Source organism: Capra hircus, chromosome 13 (genome assembly GCF_001704415.2).
Source record: "Capra hircus breed San Clemente chromosome 13, ASM170441v1, whole genome shotgun sequence".
Taxonomy (NCBI): domain Eukaryota; kingdom Metazoa; phylum Chordata; class Mammalia; order Artiodactyla; family Bovidae; genus Capra; species Capra hircus.
In genome coordinates, this window is record NC_030820.1 from 62468228 (window position 1) to 62487229 (window position 19002).

General features: G+C 48.2%; 2 protein-coding genes across 4 annotated transcripts in view; both read right to left on the reverse strand.

Moving 5' to 3' along the window:
* The window catches only part of CDK5RAP1 (CDK5 regulatory subunit associated protein 1), a 35865-nt gene extending 33780 nt beyond the window's left edge, over positions 1-2085 (reverse strand). The window contains exons 1-2 of one of the 3 annotated variants that reach the window (XM_005688465.3): positions 1978-2085; positions 1142-1313 (exon numbers count right to left, since the gene is read on the reverse strand). The gene's annotated coding sequence lies outside the window, so the exon portion shown is untranslated. Of the gene's footprint in view, positions 1-1141; positions 1391-1977 lie in introns of all 3 variants that reach the window. The other 2 variants (XM_018057722.1, XM_005688466.3) reach the window with 2 other exon arrangements.
* The window catches only part of SNTA1 (syntrophin alpha 1), a 29756-nt gene continuing 17789 nt past the window's right edge, over positions 7036-19002 (reverse strand). Inside the window, exons 3-8 of the mRNA XM_005688662.3 lie at positions 14810-15014; positions 11218-11425; positions 10932-11062; positions 8610-8806; positions 7709-7896; positions 7036-7624 (exon numbers count right to left, since the gene is read on the reverse strand). Coding sequence (XP_005688719.3) covers positions 7532-7624; positions 7709-7896; positions 8610-8806; positions 10932-11062; positions 11218-11425; positions 14810-15014 — 1022 coding nt within the window. The 3' untranslated portion in view covers positions 7036-7531. The remainder of the gene's footprint in view (positions 7625-7708; positions 7897-8609; positions 8807-10931; positions 11063-11217; positions 11426-14809; positions 15015-19002) is intronic.

Sequence of the window (19002 nt, forward strand, 5' to 3'; positions counted from 1 at the left end):
AGAGAGCATATATGTACATGTATAACTGATTCACTTTGCTCTATACCTGAAACTAACACAACATTGTAAATCAACTATATTCCAATAAAAATTAAGAAAACACACACACAAACCTTTTGACCAAGCAGTTCCATTCCTAGGTATTTATCCTACAGATAGACCCTTGCATATACATAAGTTTATGCCTAAGGATACTTGATACAGTAGCGTTTCTAACAGCAAAGAAATGGAAAAGATCTAAACGTCATCAACAGGGGACTGGTAAATAAGTCATACCACACCCATACAATGGAATAAGATGCAACTGTTAGAAAGTGGGGTTGCATGACAAAAGCAGGGAAGCAAAGTGCTATACTAGATATAGTAGGCCATCCACAGATCTGTGTAGGAAAGAAAGCATGAAAATTCAGGTACATATTTGTAAATGCACACTGTACCTTGAGAAAGACTGAGAAACAATGGCTGCCTCCCAGGAAAGAATCTAGCATTAATAAAAAAGGAGACTTGCTTTCCACAACACAGTCTTAATGGACCCCACATCTCCAGCCTGACTACCTCACTCCACCCACATCAGACATCTTTGTACAGATCTTCATTAGCTTCTAGACTTTTACACGTGCTGGCTTCTCTGAATGGTACATCTTATCTCAACTGACTTAACCAATTCCTACACTACTTTTAGTTTACTTCCTCTTGGAAGCCTTTTCAGGCCACTAACGCCAAAGTCTAGAGGTCCTCCTCTGGGTTCCCAAAGACTTCTTCTAACTATCACAAGACTCATCACACCTTGCTGTTAATTGCTGCTTATCCCTTATAAGCCGGGGGTCCCTGAAAGAAGGAAACAAATCTCATTCATTTCTACATCCTTAGTATCTCCCATTCTAGTAACATGGCAGGTGCTGTACATATAAAATGAGACAGACGGGGCTTGTTAATTCTCCAATCTGATCACCTAAGGTACATGCTACCAGCACTTAGGAGCAATGCCAACCTACTTTCAAGTGACAGGGAACAGCAGGCTTTCAGTGTGAGCTTTAAAGTCACCTGTTTCTGCCCCTTACTTGTGTGACCCTGGGCAAGTCAAATACCTATCGGAGTCACCAATTCCACCTCCGTTAAATAAGGAAAAGGTAATACCTACCTCTCAAAGAGCTGAGAATTAATGATATCAAAACCTAACTTTGCATACACTAAGTCTTCGATAACCACACTTCTGCAGCCCACACCTCCTTTGTTGATGGATGTTGTTGTTGTTGTTGTTGTTCAGTGTTCAGACTCTTTGAGATACCATGGACTGCAGCAAGGCCACTTCCCTGATGGTGGATATAGAACATTGTGATTAAGGTCTTAAGAGTCTGACCCAACTGCTTCACCAGGTAACTTCCGGCACCTGCAATCAAAGTTTTGGGACCTTCCATTTCCTCATATGTAAATAGGAATAATAGTGACCTATCACAGCATCTATCTCCATGTCTTTTGTGAGGATGAAATGTGGTAATACAAATAAAATGCTTACATAGCACAATGTAGGCGCCTCTGTGCGGCGCTACATTAATTTGTAGTTGACAAAAACGACGTCAACGATTTCGGTAGCCTCTTGTCAACATAAGTTAACAATAAAGCATCCCAAACCTTTTACTGGGTGATTACAACGTGATAGGCGGTGCGAGGCGCTTTCCACGGATTACCGTATTTGATCTTCACAGCAACTGTGAGGCAGGTTCTATCATCCCCACTTTTTCACAGGTGATAAAGCTAAGGTTCAAGGGGAAGAGAGGTGACTTGTTCAAGGTCACAAACGAATAGGCAGCGAAGCTAGGGTGAGAATACCCCAGAGTCTGACTCCAGGGCGCGCGCCATAACCACCGCCCCATTCTCCCCTTGGACACTGAGCATTCCCGGGGCACCGTGGCCCCTCTAGCTCCAGTCATGGGCCACAGGCGAGGGCGCCGGGCACCTTAAACGCGCGCCGCTCACCTTCCGCAGCCCGACTACCCAGCTTCCAGCCGTGGATTGTCCGTCCTCTCAACCAGCAAGCTCCTGGCTCGTCCGTCTGCGGCTGCGCACGGATACACGCAACTTCCGTTCCGCCGCAAATTCGGTCCGGGGTGTTCCGTCCGGCAGAAGTGCGTCGTCTATAGTGTCCGGGGTGCGCCTAAGCTTCTGGCTTTGAAAATCCTCCTCTGCTGCCCTGAACCAAGTGGTAACCCCTAACCTGCATACGGCAACGGAGCGCTTGAAATATAACGAGTGCGCGTTAGCTATGTTCTAAGTGTAAAACACACACTGAATGTCGAAGAAAGAAGGCCAACTGTCTCATCGATAATTTTTATATTGATTCAGTTCAGTTCAGTCGCTCAGTCGTGTCCGACTCTTTGCAACCCCATGAATTGCGTGCTGAGATAATATTTAGGACCTATTGGGCTAAGTATATTATTTAAGTTAGTTTCAACTGTTTCTTTTTCCTTTTTTTTTTTTTCTTTTTTAACTATGGCTACTGAGAAATTTTTAATTATTTACGTGGCTCACTTTTTGTTTCTGTTGGACAGCGCTGCGCTATAAATAATTGGCAATTCATGTTTCCAGCAGAGACCACCCCCTCTTGCCGCCCCTGCTGGAGTCACAGACCCAGAGTTCCACTGTCTATGGGGCACCTCCCTTTGGGTACCTATCGACCGCCTCTAACTTAATACAGAATTCGTCATTTCTACACACACATCCTCAACCAAAACCTGTGTCTGCCCAGTCTTGCCCATTTCAGACCCAAGCATCCTCCCAGTTGCACTGAGAGAAACTCATTTTTGTTTCTTCCCCCTCAGTCTCTGCAGTCAGAAAGTTCTGTCAGCTCTAAGTCCAAAATGTCTCGAATCTGTCACTTTCTATCCTCCCTTTCTGCCCCTGCTGCAATTCTATCTCAGGCAACCGTTATCTCATCAGAAACGGCTGCTATCGCCTAACTGGTCTCCTTGCTCCTGTCTTTAACCTAGTCTCCTACTGACTTATATCCCACACAGAGCTAAGGGAATATATTCGTTTTTATCCTGAGGTCACAGGAATTCGATGCCGGTCCAGTGATTAAGGCTCTGCCCTTTCACTGCGATGGGCTAGAGTTTGATCTGGATCCCTGATAAGGAACTAAGATCCCAAAAGCTGCCCAGCCCCGCAGGAAAAAAAAAGGAAAATCAGATCACATTACTCTTCTGCTGAAAATTCCCGGTGGCTTGTCATTGCCTTTGCAATAAAATCTAAATTTCCTGCTGTGTCCTAGGACCTGCATGATCTAGCTGCTGCTTTCTTTTACTTCTCCAACCCATTTATTTCTTTCTTTTCCTAGCATGATCTCTCTAGTTGAATACACTTCAACTACATAATTTTATTTTGCTTCTTCAATACCCCAAGCACCTATTTATCTCAGAGCCTTTGTATTAACTAGCTTCTTTCTGGGATGTTCCCTCAGACTATTTCAAGGCTGGTGCCTTCTCGTCCTTCATGTCTCAGCTTAAATACCAGCTCTCCAGAGAGACCCTTTCTGACCATCCCACTTTAAATGCTCCCATTATTATCACATCATTTTCTTTTTTTTTTAATCACATCATTTTCTTCACAATACTTGTCACTATCCATAATGATAGCATTATTTGCTTACTTAGCATTGCCTAGCTCCTAGACGTTCAGCTCCCTGAGAGCAGGAACACAATCTGTCTTGTTCATTGCAATATCCCCAGGATCTAGCACAGAGTCTGACTCATTTTATGGCTTAATAAGTACGCATTGAATGAATAAATGACTGCTTTATGTATTAGTTTGAGTTTCCCAGAAGCAGACCTTGAAAAAAGGATTTGAGTGCATGCAGGTGATCTCAGAAAACACTGATAAGGTAGTCAGAAAAGGAGACAGAGAAGGGGAGACATCCAATAAAGAACGTGTTACCAAGCCAGTTACTGAAGTGGGCATCTGAATCTTAATTCTGTTGCAGAGATCTAGGAAACAGTAAAACACAGATCTCAGAATTATTTCACCCGAAGGGGTAGTTATATACTAGCAGCCATGGTGGAAGTATACTCTTATATATGTTAATGTGGAGGCTGTGGTTTGGGAGAAAGCCCTCTGACTATAAGATGCAGACAATGGCTCCAGCCACTCTGAATTACTAAGACTCTGGGGGCCCTGACAACCCCTGTTACAACTAATCTCTTTGATACCTAATTAGAAGTCTATGAGGCTATTATTGGTCCATTTTTAAGGTGAGAAAACTGAAAATACAAATAGGTAGTCATGTGCTGAAGCTCACACAACGAATATACGGCCGAACTGGAATCCACCCACAGGCCAGTCTGATTCAAAAGCCCTATTATCATTGACTGACTAGTTCAAAGTCAGACTGGCTGAGTTCACATTAAGGCTCCAATGCTTATGATAGCCATGGCCAAGTTAGTCATCCCTGCTGACTTTCACTTTCTTTGCATATAAAGTGGCTGTTGTGTGGAAAATATGCTGCACTGAGGGAAGGAGAGTGAGGAGACAAATAAGTGGATCATCTGGGAGCTGTGGCAGCTGTCCAGGGATTGTGGAGTCCTGGGCCAGTGTGGTGTCTGGGGGCAGTGAGGAAAAAACAAACCTGGATTTTAGAAGTTTGAAGCATACCATAATAAATTTCAGGGGCTTCCCAGGTGGCCTTAGTAAGAAAGAACCTACCTGCCAATGCAGGAGACGTAAGAAATGCAGGTTTGATCCCTGGGTTGGGAGGATCCCCAGGAGGAAGGTATGGCAACCCACTCCAGTATTCTAGCCTGGAGAATCCCATGGACAGAGAAGCCTGGCAGGCCACAGTCCATAGGATCACAAAGAGTTTGAAACGACTGAAGTGATTACGCACGCATGCATGCATAACAGATTTCATACTGTCTCATACTGCCCTGGGAGTTGATGCTCATTCATCCTGGGGTCCAGAAGGAAAAACATAGAGTAGACCTCAGCCCAACCCACAGCCTGGACCGAAGCCACCCAGCCAAGCCCAACTTCTAAGAGTCAAACTGCAGTCAACATGCAGCCCCAGAAGCATGAAAATAAATGCTTGTTTCTAGGGCAACAGAGATTGGGGTTGTCTGATTTTTAGCATGCTCCTTCAGATGCACATCAGCTTCAGGTCTCCTCCTCAGAGAAACCTGCCCTCACCCTCAGAGCAGGTCAGGTCCCAGCTGGCCTCTCTGATACTTCCATGTGTCTACCCAATCAGAGTCACACATTTGATTGTGAGAGCTTCTGCTGAATTTCTTTCCCCTGCACATGGGGACCTGTCAGTCTTGCTCCCAGCAAAGCAGCTCCTGGCCCCAAGGATTAATACAGACTAGGTGTGCACTATATATTTCTTGAATAAACAGTGGATTGACAGTAGGCAGATTGAGGCGGGCAAAACTGGAATATCTCTGCTTACCTGCATTTCCCCACGTTTCTAGGACCAGCTCTAGTTCTGGCTTGTTACATGAATTCATGTGGGCCTCAATTTCCTCATGTGGGTGCTCAGAACTCCTTAGTCTAATACAGTAGCTACTAACCACATATGGCTACTGATCATGTGATATGCAGGTAGTGTGAGTGAGAAACTGAACTTAATTCCATTCTGATTAATTTTAAACACCAATACTCAATTCAGTTATTGGAAAACTTTAGTATATTTGGAAATAACTTGATTATGTGAATCTAATTTTTTTAACTGTAAATTTTATGAAAATACCAATCAAAGGTTTCTAATGAAAATCTGACCTCTGAATAGAGACGTAGGTATAAAATACACAGATTTCAAAGGCTAACTATGAGAAAAAGAAAGCAAAATGTTTCATTAATGAATTTGTACATTATGTACTGAAGTTCTAACAGTTTGCCTCTATTAGGTTAAATAAAGCATATTATTAAAATTATCTTCATCTATTTTTTCCTTACTTTTTAAAAGGTGGCTACTGGAAAACTAGTAATTACATATGTGGCTTGCATTATATTTCTAGTGGATAGTGCAGGACCAGAAAGTCTCTAAGGTGAACAAGCGGTCAGAAGTCAGAAAGACATCGTTTGAATCCAAGCTCAGAATTTCATAACTGTGTGACTTTGGGCAAGTGTCTCTCCCCCTTTGAGCCTTGTTTTCGTACCTGTGAAATGGGGATTGTTGTGCTTACCACATAGGTATGCGGTGAGGACCCCATAAGGAAATGCATGCACAGGGCTGAGCAGATAGCAAGCACTCTCTGAATGTACGCTACAATTACTGTTGTCATGGTGGTTTTCTGGACAATGTAAGCAAGTAAGGCTCATATGTAGCCAGCTGCCTGGTACAGCTTCCAAAGAAACATTCCAAGAAGCACAGGCCAAGCATCCTCTCTTCTGCAGGAAACAGGCCAGAGGCTCTCAGTGATGGTTTTTAAATAGGTCCACAAATTCTTTGACATTCCTTTTTTCAACAGGTAGAGCCTAATTCCTCTCCCCTTGAGAGTGGGCTGGGATTAGTGACTCACTTCTAATGAATAGAGCAAAAATGACAGTATGTGACGTCCAAGACTGGGTGATAAGAGGCACAGTGGATTCCTCTTGGTTCTCTCGTCTGTGTCACTCACTCTGGGGGAAGCCAGCCACATTGTCATAATGAGGTGACTATGGTGAGGAACGAGGGCTTCCTGCCAACAGCCATGAGTTAGAAATATAGAAAACAAATCCTCTGACCCCAGTCTAGCCTTTAGATGAGTACAACTGACACCTTGATGATAACCTCATGAAAGATCCTGAGACAGAAACAATCCAGCTTAGCCCCTCTCAAATTTCTAACTCACCAAACTTGAAAGATAATAAATGTTCATTGTTTCAAGCTGCTAAATTTGGGGGTCATTTGTTCTGCAATAGTAGATAACCAAGAGACTCTTTTTCCACCCTATGGTTAAAGGCCTGTTCTTCTCTAAGGAAAGGGACTCCAGTCTTCGGTCTGGTCCATCTTTGGACTACAAGGGCCACCACAGGACCCACGGGCCAAGGCACAAACCACAGACACTGGGCCAGGCTGCCTATGTGCTCACAGGCTGTTTATTTATCCATGAGTAAGGAGGAGAGAGAGGCTGAAGAGAAGAACCTGATGCCCCAAGGTGGTGGAGCTGAGGGGAGAAATGAATGAAAGTCTTCTCTGTCTCTCACTGTGGGCCCCAGGGAGCTCCAGCTTCAGGTGGGGCCTCTGGGGACAGTTTAGGGGCCTCTAGGCGGGCCAGCAGTTGTTAGCTGGGGTCAGGATCCCCATAGGGGCACATACTAGACTCGGAATGGCTTCTGTGTACACAAAATATCTCTCCACGAAAGGCACTGGTGGGGATGGGGGGAGCTGCAGGGACACTCCCCCATCACTGGTGGGATCCGCTGTGTCCTAAGCTGGGTCTCCGCCTTCTTGCTCTTCTCCTCTCCCTTCCCTCAGCCCAGCGGCAAGCAGGCAATCAGCGGAGGGCCAGGTCAGGCCGTGTGGTGGACACTCCCTCTTCAGGGCTAATGCATCTGACCACCTCTAGGCTAAGAGCCCCAGACGGGTGACCTTGGCCGAGAGGAAGGAGTGGATGATGAACACCATGGTTTTGGGGCACGAATGCAGGTCCAGCTGCTACAGGGTAAACGGAAAGAAGGGTCAGGAGCCCACCCAGCCTGGCCTCCAGGAGAACATCACCCCTCGACCCCCTCCACTCACAATCTCGCCTTCAGCGCCCCCGAAGTCCAGGAATAGGAGACTGGCACCATCGTCTGAGGACATCTGCAGCTTCTCAAAGGGCTGACGCAGCAGCACGGCTCGGGCTGCACCTGGCTCCGCCGCCCACAGTGTGAAGCCGTTGTCAATATGCACGGAGAGGCTGCAGGCACGGCCGTTCCACGTGCAGGCTGTGGGGAGGGCGTGGGCACGGGCGCAGCGACACCTCAGAGACTGCAAGCCTTCCCTCCAGTCCCCACTGGCAGTCCCAAAAGTGGGGCTTGAATGCCACCGGGGGTGGGAAGCTCACTGTCTGTCATGCCATTTGTACATCCACCCTGTAGAGAGTCCCCCACACTCTAAAATACAGAAGGATGAGTGGGCAGAAAACCTATACCCCACTTCCAGACCCACAGCCAGCAGCACCAAAGGAGGACAGGGGAATCTTCAACTCCGCCTTGGACAGGAGGCCCCCTCCCTGTGAAGGTAGGCCCACCAAGCCTGGCCTTTGGAGACTTTAGATGCCTACAGACTTCTTGCCCAGTTAAATGGGAATTTCAGATAAGCAATGGGTAATTTGGATCTCCTTCAATTAAACAATTATTTGCTATTTACCTGAAATTCAAATCCAAGTGAGTGTCCTGTACTTTTTCTGGCAACCCTACCCCAAGTGCCACCTCTCATATCCTCACCAGCGGAGTCACAAAGCCAGGACAAGAAAACCCCTGGGAAACGAGTCTCACTACCTTCCAGGACACCTGCACATCCAAAACAGAGGGCCCTCGGAGACCCCAAATCCCACTCTTAATCCCCCTCCTGAAGCATCCTAAAGAAGGAAACTTGAATGCCCCTGGGGACAAGCGGCTCATTACCAGAAAGGCACTCCCAGATCCACCCAGCCCACCTGTCGACACCTCCTGCACACCCTCAGCGGCCCGGTGACAGCCATCCACCAGCTGGCGGGTCCAGGCAGCCAGCTCCTGCGGTGACTCCACGCTGAACAGGTGAGTGTCCACACCGTGGCGCGTGCCCGTGCGCAGGGCAAAAGAGAGCTCTGCATCGTAGGGCACCGAGCCCTTGGAGGGGCCTGAGTGCACCAGCCTGGGGGCAGGGGGCAGAGGGCTAAGCATGAGGCCCCGGGCAGCGGGGAAATAGTTCTGGGCCAAGGGAGCAGTGACCTGGGAAGGGGCCCTGCGACTCCTTTTCCACCCAGTGGGGGGATAGGACCTCCAGACGGTCACTGATGGAGTCACAGGAGACCATCTCCTGCCACCCTCCTCCTGGCCCCCTCAGCTCCAGCCACTCTAGCGTCTTCAATCACGCCAAGCACACTCCTGCCTCAGCCCCTCTGCTGTTCCCTCTGCCCAGCAAACTTTTCCCTGATTATCTGCATTGCTTTCTCCCTTATCTCCTTCAGACCTTTGCTCAAACGCCAGCTCCTCTGAGAAGCCTTCCTTGACTTCTCTGCCTAAAATGACACCTCAGGACTTCCCTGGCGGTCCAGTGGTTAAGACTCTGCGCTTCCACCTCAGGGGGCCCAGGTTTGATCCCTGGTTAGGGAACTAAGATCTCACATGCCACACAGCCAAAAGATAAAACAGCACTCTCCCCTATCACTCACTAGCCACACTTTTCCTTATGGTACCAGAAATTATACTTACTTTTTACTGTTACAGTTGGCTTTTGATTGCCTTTTTCTCTAGAATATCATCTAGGGCACAAATGTTTATCTACCTTGTTCACCTCTATAGTCTCAGAAACTAAAACAATGCCTGGCACAAAGTAGGTGCTTAGCAAACATTTGTGGCCTGAATTAATGAATCACTTGATTAGGTAGAACGTTCACGACCTGCTCATCCCTAGTAGGCAGCAGGCTCCTGACACGTGAGCTGGAATGCAGCCTGGAGTGAGGAGGCATGAGCAACAAGGGCCCACACCTCACAGCCTGACTCCCACTTGCTGCGTAACCTTGGGCAGTTCACTGGCCCTCTCTGGACAGCAGACCCCAGAGTTCTATACCTTTGCCCTCTTTGGTCCTCACTCCACAAGCTTTCTCTTATAGCTTCAGTTCCCCCCCTTGGAGCTGTTTCTGATGCCCAGTCTCCTACTTGGCAGCCCTAAGCAACAGACTCACAAGTTCCCCAGTTTCGTACCCAAGCTCCCTACCTACCCGCCCCCCACCGACACTTTGGACTCAACATCTTGATCCAACCCCCTCCCTTTGCACTCCCACCCTCACTCCTACTGCCCACCCAGACACCAGCTCTAAAACTCCCGTTCATCCATTCATCAGGACACCTCCCTCACCCTCCCCATCTGGCAAGTACGAAGCCTGGTTAATTTTCCCACCATGTGTTTCCAATGCAAATGCGGCCTTTCTTCTCCATCTGCTGCCTCCACCCACCTCCACTGTCTCTCCAGCGTAACTGCTCCCATCCCCCTCCTCCAGTATATTTTCTGCACGGCAGCCACACAGATCCTTTTTAAAACAGGACCCGATGAGACACCTCACTCTCAGGTTAAAACTCTTCTCACTCTGTCTGCCACAGCTCTTAAGATAAAGCTAACAGTCCTTATCCACGCAACAGAAGCTCTGCAAGATCAGGGCCTGCCAACTCCCTGCCTTCTTTCTCTCCACTTCCCAGACAGAGTCTACACCCTGGTTACAGCACACTCAGTGAGCTCTGTGAAGCTGCGAGAGCTCTTCATGCTTCTGTCCCTCTGACTATATTGTTCCCTCTGTGTAAGATGCTTCTCCACCCTTCCTTAAATAGCAAATTTCTACCCATCTGCCAAAGTCCAGCTCATATGTCATCTTCTACCTGAAGCCTTGCCCCACCCCCACCTGCAGGCCAGGTAGAGTTAAGCGGTTTCTACACTCTGCATTGTAAAGGCTGTTCCCAGGCCAATCTCCGCACCAGGCTGGGTCCTCCCTGAGGACAGAGACCTCTGGGGACTGTCTTTCATCTGAACCAGGCAGCACCAGGTTGGACAGAGCAGGTGTCAGTGAGTGACTGACTGATAGGACCTCATATCCTTCTGTTCTGAGGCCCCATTTTATAGATGAGGAAACCAAGGCCCAAACTGGGCAGGGACTCGCTTCAGGCCACCTGGGGAATAACTCAGCGTAGAATGGGGCTGGAGTCCCCAGCTCCTGAGGTCCATCTAGAGCATCGCCCCCACAAGCTCTGGGTGGGACACACAGGCCTGCCCTACCCGCAAATACCTGGTGGTGATAAGGGGGGCAGTACGCGCCGGCCGGCTCAAGGCCTCACGGGTCTGGGGGAGACAGCTGTAGAGGAGCAGCTCCTTTTCGGTCAGCAGGGCCAAGGTGGGTGCCGTGCCCCCGCTGGGCAGCTGCAGGAGGCAAGGCACCAGTGAGGGGGGACAGGGAGGGGAGAAGAGAGGTGAGAGGGCCAGGGCGGGGTGAGGCAGTGAGGGGAAATGGGACTGGGGTCGCCTCTGGGAGAGGGGAAGAGGGGAGGAGGGGTCCCCGGGGCCCAGGCAGGCACCTGCTCAGTCAGCCAGCCGATCCGCTTGATGTCCTGACTCCCGGCTGTGCTGGTGGCTGACAGCAGCGCCTGCAGCTCATCCTTGACCCGGAGCGTCAGGGTGTTGACCTGGGCTTGGATAGCAGCTGCCCAGGACTTGGCACTAGCCTCATCCTTGGCCCTCAGGAAGAGGGTGTCCCGGCCATCAGCCGAGCAGATCTCCAGATACCTGCAGGCACAAGTGAGGTAGAGGGGAGTCCCGCTAGACAGGTGCCCAACCCTGAAACTTGAGCCAAGGAACCCCCATCTACCACAAAACCAGAGGAAACCACAGGGGATGTCCATGAAAGAATCAGGAGCAACTCCCGCTGCTGGGCTCTGGCCACAGTTGTTGGGCCTCATGGGGTTTATCTATCTTATCTTATCTTGTGATAAGAGACTATATCTCTCTCTCCAACACACATACAGGCATATACACACAAATACACACACTCAAAAGTGTAGTAGTAGTAATAGTGTTAGTCACTGGGTCATGTCTGACTCTTTGAGACTCCATGGACTGTAGCCAGCCAGGCTCCTCTGTCCATGGAATTTTCCAGGCAAGAATACTGGAGTGGGTTGCCATTTCCTACTCCAGGGGATCTTCCCAACCCAGAGATGGAACCTGTGTCTCCTGCATCGGCAGGTCAATTCTTTACCACTGAGCCACCAGGGAAGCGCCACTACAAGGCACACTGTATGGTTAAAAAAGAAAAGAAAAAGCCAGGGTATGGTGAAGGGAAAGCGTGGGGAGACAAAAAGCCACACAGGCAAATGTAAGGGGAAGGTCTCAAGGAGGTCCAAGGGGAGTCAGTGGCAGGGAAAGGACCTTCGAAAGTTCTGTGGGGCTTTAAAGATTCACTGCCCTTTGGAATTTCTGTAACCAGTGCAGTGGGGCAGAAACTGGAGAATGGCTTGCACATATCCATTCCAATGCCTTCACCTCTGCCTTCCTCCACTACAGATCTCCCCTGCAGCTAGCACTGGCCATCAATCCAATTCTGACTGATGAAATAGAAAGCGAAGTCCCTTCCCAACTGAAGTGTTCCTAGCTGGGCTGTTAGTTTCCAAAGATGGCCTCCACCAAACTCATTTCTCCCTATATGCACTCCCTCACCGAGAGGTGAAGTTTATTTCTCCTCTCCTTGACCTTCCGACTTGGTTTGACAAACAAAATGTGGCAGAAGTGCCATTTTGGCATTCCTAAGCGATCACAAAATCCAGCTACCCCAAGGTCACCTGTGCTGAGAGGGAAAACAAGCTAGCCACGTGGGAAAGCCCTACAAAAAGAGGAATGCTTAGCCAGCCGCCAGCTGTTCCAACCACCCCTGCTGAGGAAGCAGGCACGTAGGTGAACCAGCTCTCTTGGATTTGTAGCCCCTGCAGATGGCACAAGGAACAGAAGAACTGCCTGGCTAAGCCAGCCCAGATTACAGAACTGTGAAAAATATTAAACTGCTATCTTCTAAGCCACTAAATTTTAGGATGGCTGTTTATGCAGCAATAAAACAAAATACCAGGGGAACAATTCCTTTGTCTTTTGCCTTCTTCCTGTCTAGAATATGGACACATGCATAGAGGTGCAGGCACCAAGCTATTTTCAAGAAGAAGAAAATCCATACTAAAAAACAGCAGGAGGGGAATTACCTGCCAGACCAGCCATTAGGACTCCATGCTTTCACTGCCAAGAGCCTAGGTTCAATGCCTTGTCTGGGAACTAGGATACCATAAGCTTCATGGTGCAGCCAAGAAAAATTTTTTTAATAAAAATGGTAAAAGAAGGCAGAAGAAGAAGCTGGAAGCCTGATGCCTTGAGGGTATTCTTGACCATCAGTAGCAGCATAAATAGTTGACTGCTAGGTTTCTCTTTTATGTATTCTGTATTTATTTTTGGCTGTACTGGTCTTCATTACTTCGTGCTGGTGTTCTCTCTATTGCAGCAAGCAGGCGCTGCTCTTCATTGTGGTGCTCAGGTTTCTCATGGCGGAGGCTCCTTGTTGTGGAGCACAGGCTCTAGGCACACGGGCCTCGGTAGCTGCAGAACCTGGACCCACTAGCTGCAGTACACGGGCTTAGTTGCTCCACAGCATGTAGAATTCTCTCGGACCAGGGATGGAACCCAGGTCCCCATGTCTCCTGCTTTGGCAGACGTATTCTTATCCACGGTGCCACCAGGGAAGTCTTGGACTTCTTTTTAAACATGTGGAAAATTAACTCCTCATTTATTAAGCCATTGCTTGTTGGGGTTTCTGATGCTTGCACACCAACGTAATCTTAACACTAAGTAAAAGTGTTATTCATTATGCTTTGGTTACCGAATGATGTTCCTTTGACTGGGATATTGTGCTGATATGGAACCCCAGTTATATTCAAGTTACACATGTGTGCACAGGTCAAGCACATGTACATACATGCATATACATGTGTGGATATTAACACAAAAACATACAAACACATATGCACAGATCTACATCCCTGCCTGTGCAAATGCTCACATATACACACAAACACTTGCATTTACATGCCATCCACACATACACACACACAGAAATACAAATACACACATGCTTCAGGTGATGTCTGGGATCAGGCTGGGAACCATAACTAACCTAAAGTTCTATGAGTCGCAGGAAGGACTGATACCACCTCACCTTCACCCAACACAAAAGGTCCCTAAGTGGAGCACCTGTAAGTAGCCTGTGAATCACTAGTTCTTGCCTCATGGGTGAGGCTGGGGCTAGGGCATCAAGTAGGGATAGGAGGTCTGAATGCTGGACATTAATCAGACCTCCCTGGCCAATTTGGGCATTGACTGGGCATTAAACCTCAGCTGTAATTAGCACCCAGAGCACAGGCCTTTTACCCCCGCCCCAATGCTGCACATTTGATCAACTGGACTGCATTCACCACTGCCATCACTCAAGTAGCTTCTGAAGCTGAGAGGGCTACCTGGAATGAGGCAAGCTCCATTCTCCTCCTGGCTGTGTGATCTTGGGCAGGTTACTTCCTCCCTCTGTCCTCATCTACAATAGCGGGGTGAAACAATAGGACTCTGCTCACAGGGCTGCTGTGAGAGTTAAATTCATTTGTGCATGATAAGTACTCAATAATGCTGGCTAGTATCAGTCTTATCATCAATGTCAAGGGCTGCTCAGATGTAAGGGATGGTAACCTTCCATGGCCCTGAGTGAAAGTTACCAGGTATCTTGGAACCTCGGCAGAGTTGGAAGAGACTTGAGGGGATCACTGAGTCTGATATCCTTCTTTCATAAGGGAGAATCTCAAGGTTAGTGAGGAAAAGGGCCCAGTTCAAGGAGAACCAAGACTGGAATCCAGGACTCCTCTGCAGACCAAGTTCCTCCTGAGATGTGAACTACCCAGAGGAAGAAGAGAGAAGAAAAGCACACCATCATCCCCATAACTTCACTCTTGTCTCCATTCAACAAGCATTGCTTAAGCACCTACTGCGTTTGGGCATTGTGCTTGTCACTTGCAACACAAGGGATCTTTCCTTTGGCCCCACCACCTAACATGAGGGCACGTCTGTCTGAGCCGCCCCCTATGCTAGGCTTACCTGGTCTCTGGGTCTGTAGGGGTGCACCTCCTTGAGACATATGCCATCTTCAAGGACATGTGTTTGGCATCACGGAGGTCCCGGGGTGGGGGGCCAGGGGAGGAAGGCTGCCGCTGAAGGGGTGAGGCAGGAGGCGAGTCCCAGCCAACCGAGGTCCCGCTGGCAGAGTCCTTGAAATATGGTGAGACCTCTTTCATGTACTTGACTGGTTAGGGGAGAGGTCAGCAGTTACCACCATGACGTGGGCTCCTATGTACCACATGTAACAACTGTCACTAATTCATCAAATTTTAATTTATGTCCACTCCCCTTCCCTGGTGGCTCAGATGATTAAAGAATCTGCCTGCAATGCAAGAGACCTAGGTTGGCTCCTTGGGTCAGGAAGATCCTCTGGAGAAGAGAATGGCTATCAACTCCAGTATTCTCTTTTTTTTTTTTTGTCTTTTTTTTCAATTCCAATATTCTTGCCTGAAGAATTCCGTGGACAGAGGAGTCTGACGGGCTACAGTCCATGGGGTCACAAAGAGTCGGATGCAACTAACACACACACTTTGACATCACTATCCTCCTCTAGGCTAACGTCTCTGACAGGGCTACATGGTAGAAAATCCTGGATGCAGGCCAACATTCATCCTTTCACCTTTCTTATTCATAGACCCATGGCCACCTGGTGGACTACATTTCACAGCCTCCTTTGCAGCTAGGTATGGCCACATGACTAAGTTCTAACCCCGTAAGTATAAGTGGTTAGAGTTTCAAAATGACTACTTAAAGAGAATGGGCAACAACTGCAACAAGGCAGTGAGCAAGCACCAAGACAGGAGTCAGGAGACAGAACTGCTCCCCCACTGTCCCCTTGTTTGCCTCTCTCTCTTCAGTCTTCTCATCTGCTAAAAGGAGGGGCTGCGTGAGATAGTCCTGTGATGGAGGCTGCCAATTTTCCTCCAAAATAGTGATAACCTTCCAACTTAAGACTTCAATTTCCAGGTTCCCTTGCAGCTATAAGTGCCCATGTGACCAAGTCTGGCCTGGATGAGAACAAAAGAGATGTGTTAGGCTACCAAGTCCTGCCCATTAAAAAGGGGGGCACACCCTTCCTTTCCCTGCCTTTTCCCCTCACAGGGTTGAGCTAGCTGAAACACAGACCAGGGGAGCACCATCTTGACCAGGAGAATATGAGCCATACTCCAAAAGGCTAACCAATAAAACAGAAGTAAGTGGATGCTGAGACTTTGGAGATGCCACGTCAGACTTGAACTACTACCTGAGGAAGCAAGGAGCTTCTATTATATTTCTGCCTGTACTTAGTCCTTCAGCCTGACCCTGCAAACCCATGGACTGTAGCCCGCCAGGCTCCTCTGTCCATGGTATTTCCCAGGCAAGAATCCTGGAGTGGGTTGCTATTTCCTTCTCCAGGAAATCCTTCCAACTCAGGGACCCAACCTACGTCTCCAGCACTGGCAGGTGGATTCCTTACCCCTGAGCCACCTGGTAAGTCCATGGTAGCCATTACCAATCAATTAATGTTGATTGATAATAAAATATTTTGGTCCCTCTTACTCTATCAATTAGGTGGGTTTGGCTACAAATAATAGAATACATGATATTAGTGCCTTAAGCAAGAAAGATATTTATGATTTCATGTGACAAGAAGTCTAGAGGAAAGCAATATCAGGGTTGGTTCAGTGACTCAATGACATTGGATCCTGGATGGGCATCCCTACCATTCTCCTGGCCTTCCTCTCATGACCACAGGATGGCTGCAACACAGTCCAGCCGACGATCCCTTACATGACCAAACCAGGAAGGAAGGAGATAGGCAGCAAAAGCACTGTCAACTCATACCTCCCTCTTATCAGAGAGGTATATACTGCCATGAAACCTTGTATTTCATTGGCCCAACTGGACTGGCATGCCAACTTCTAGCACAATCATTAGTAAGAGGAAGTAGTCATGATTGATTTAGACCAATCACAAGTCAGCCTCTGGGGCTGACTGAACATTAAAGTGAAAGTCACTCAGTCATGTCCAACACTTTGCAACCCCATGGACTGTAGCCTGCCAGGCTCGTCTGTGCACAGAATTCTCCAGGCCAGAATACTGGAGTGGGTAGCCGTTCCCTTCTTCAGGGGATCTTCACAAGCCAGGGATCAAACCCATATCTCCCACACTGCCGACAGATTCTTTACTGTCTGAGTCACCAGGGAAGCCCTCAGTTCAGTTCAGTTCAGTTCAGTCGCTCAGTCATGTCCGACTCTTTGCGACCCCATGAATTGCAGCATGCCAGGCCTCCCTGTCCATCACCAACTCCCGGAGTTCACTCAGACTCATGTCCATTGAGTCAGTGATGCCATCCAGCCATCTCATCCTCTGTCGTCCCCTTCTCCTCCTGCCCCCAATCCCTCCCAGCATCAGAGTCTTTTCCAATGAGTCAACTCTTCGCATGAGGTGGACAAAGTACTGGAGTTTCAGCTTCAGCATCATTCCCTCCAAAGAAATCTCAGGGCTGATCTCCTTCAGAATGGACTGGTTGGATCTCCTTGCAGTCCAAGGGACACTCAAGAGTCTTCTCCAACACCACAGTTCAAAAGCACCAATTCTTCGGTGCTCAGCTTTCTTCACAGTCCAACTCTCACATCCATACATGACCACTGGAAAAACCATAGCCTTGACTAGATGGACCTTTGTTGGCAAAGGGAAGCCCTGGGGCTGAGCATATTCCCATTCAATTAAATCAGGCTCTGGTAGCATAGAAGAAGGGGAAATGGTTGAAAGGCAGGCAACCAAGCTGTCCGCCACATCTGACCCAGCAGCATCTCCTGTGCCCAATTCTGAGGAGCAGCAGTCTCCTTGTCTCTAAAATGAGCTACTAGGAGGACAGTGTATATGTCAAGATGGTTGAAAGTCTTGCCCAAGGGACTTCCCTAGTGGTCCAGTGGCTAAGACTCTGCACTCCCAATGCAGGGGGCCTGGGTTTGATCCTGGTCAGGGAACTAGATCCCACATGCTGCAAGTAAGACCTGGTGCAGCCAAATAAATAAATAATTTTTTTTAATGTCTTGCCCAAGCACTGGTCTCTCTTCTCCCAGTCAGCTGTCCCCTTGGCTGCCCTACTGAAGAACGCCTATGCCTGCTAGCCCTGGGACAGCCTCTCTTCCTCTCTTCTCTGCCACTGCTACCTCCAGGGCCATCTGGCTTGTTGGCTATCTGATGCCTGCAGTCAAGGCCCAGTCAGTAGGCTCTGGCTGTGGGTGGACAGACCCGGAAGCAGGGGGAAGAAGTTCTTGGCCCAGCTACGTGGAAGAACCAGATAAGAAGTTATTTCTGTCACTAGAGACTGCTCAGATAGGATTCAAGGCAAACAAGGGTGAAAGTGAGAGGGACGGTGTTGGAAAAGAAGTTATATTGAATACAAGAGCAGAGTTTTTTTGAAAGAACTAAGCCTAGGTCTAAAGACGGGGAACTTAGGCTAAAAATGACTCATCCTCACCATTACAGCAATGACTTACCCCAAGACTATGTCTCAAGGGACGACAGAAATGGGGCACATCACAGCCTCTCTGTCAGTTAAACCATTAAAAAAAAAACCCTACTTTTTTTTTTCTCCTTGCTAACAGAACCCTGAGCCCTAAAGGCTGGGCTTCTCCCCAGCCCAGGGGGAAAAAATCTTAATTGGTTAAAGCTAACTATGATTATTAGCTTTAACCATGATCATTAGCTAATCATGTGGGGCCACCCAAGACGGGCGGGTCATGGTGGAAAGGTCTGACAGAATGTGGTCCACTGGAGAACGGAATGGCAAACCACTTCAGTATTCTTGCCTTGAGAACCCCATGAACAGTATGAAAAGGCAAAATGATAGGATACTGAAAGAAGAACTCCCCAGGTCAGTAGGTGCCCAATATGCTACTGGAGATCAGTGGAGAAATAACTTCAGAAAGAATGAAGGGATGGAGCCAAAACAAAAACAATACCCAGCTGTGGATGTGACTGGTGATAGAAGCAAGATCCAATGCTGTAAAGAGCAATATCGCATAGGAACCTGGAATGTCAGGTCCATGAATCAAGGCAAATTGGAAGTGGTCAAACAAGAGATGGCAAGAGTGAACGTGGACATTCTAGGAATCAGCGAACTAAAATGGACTGGAATGGGTGAATTTAACTCAGATGACCATTATATCTACTACCCCGGG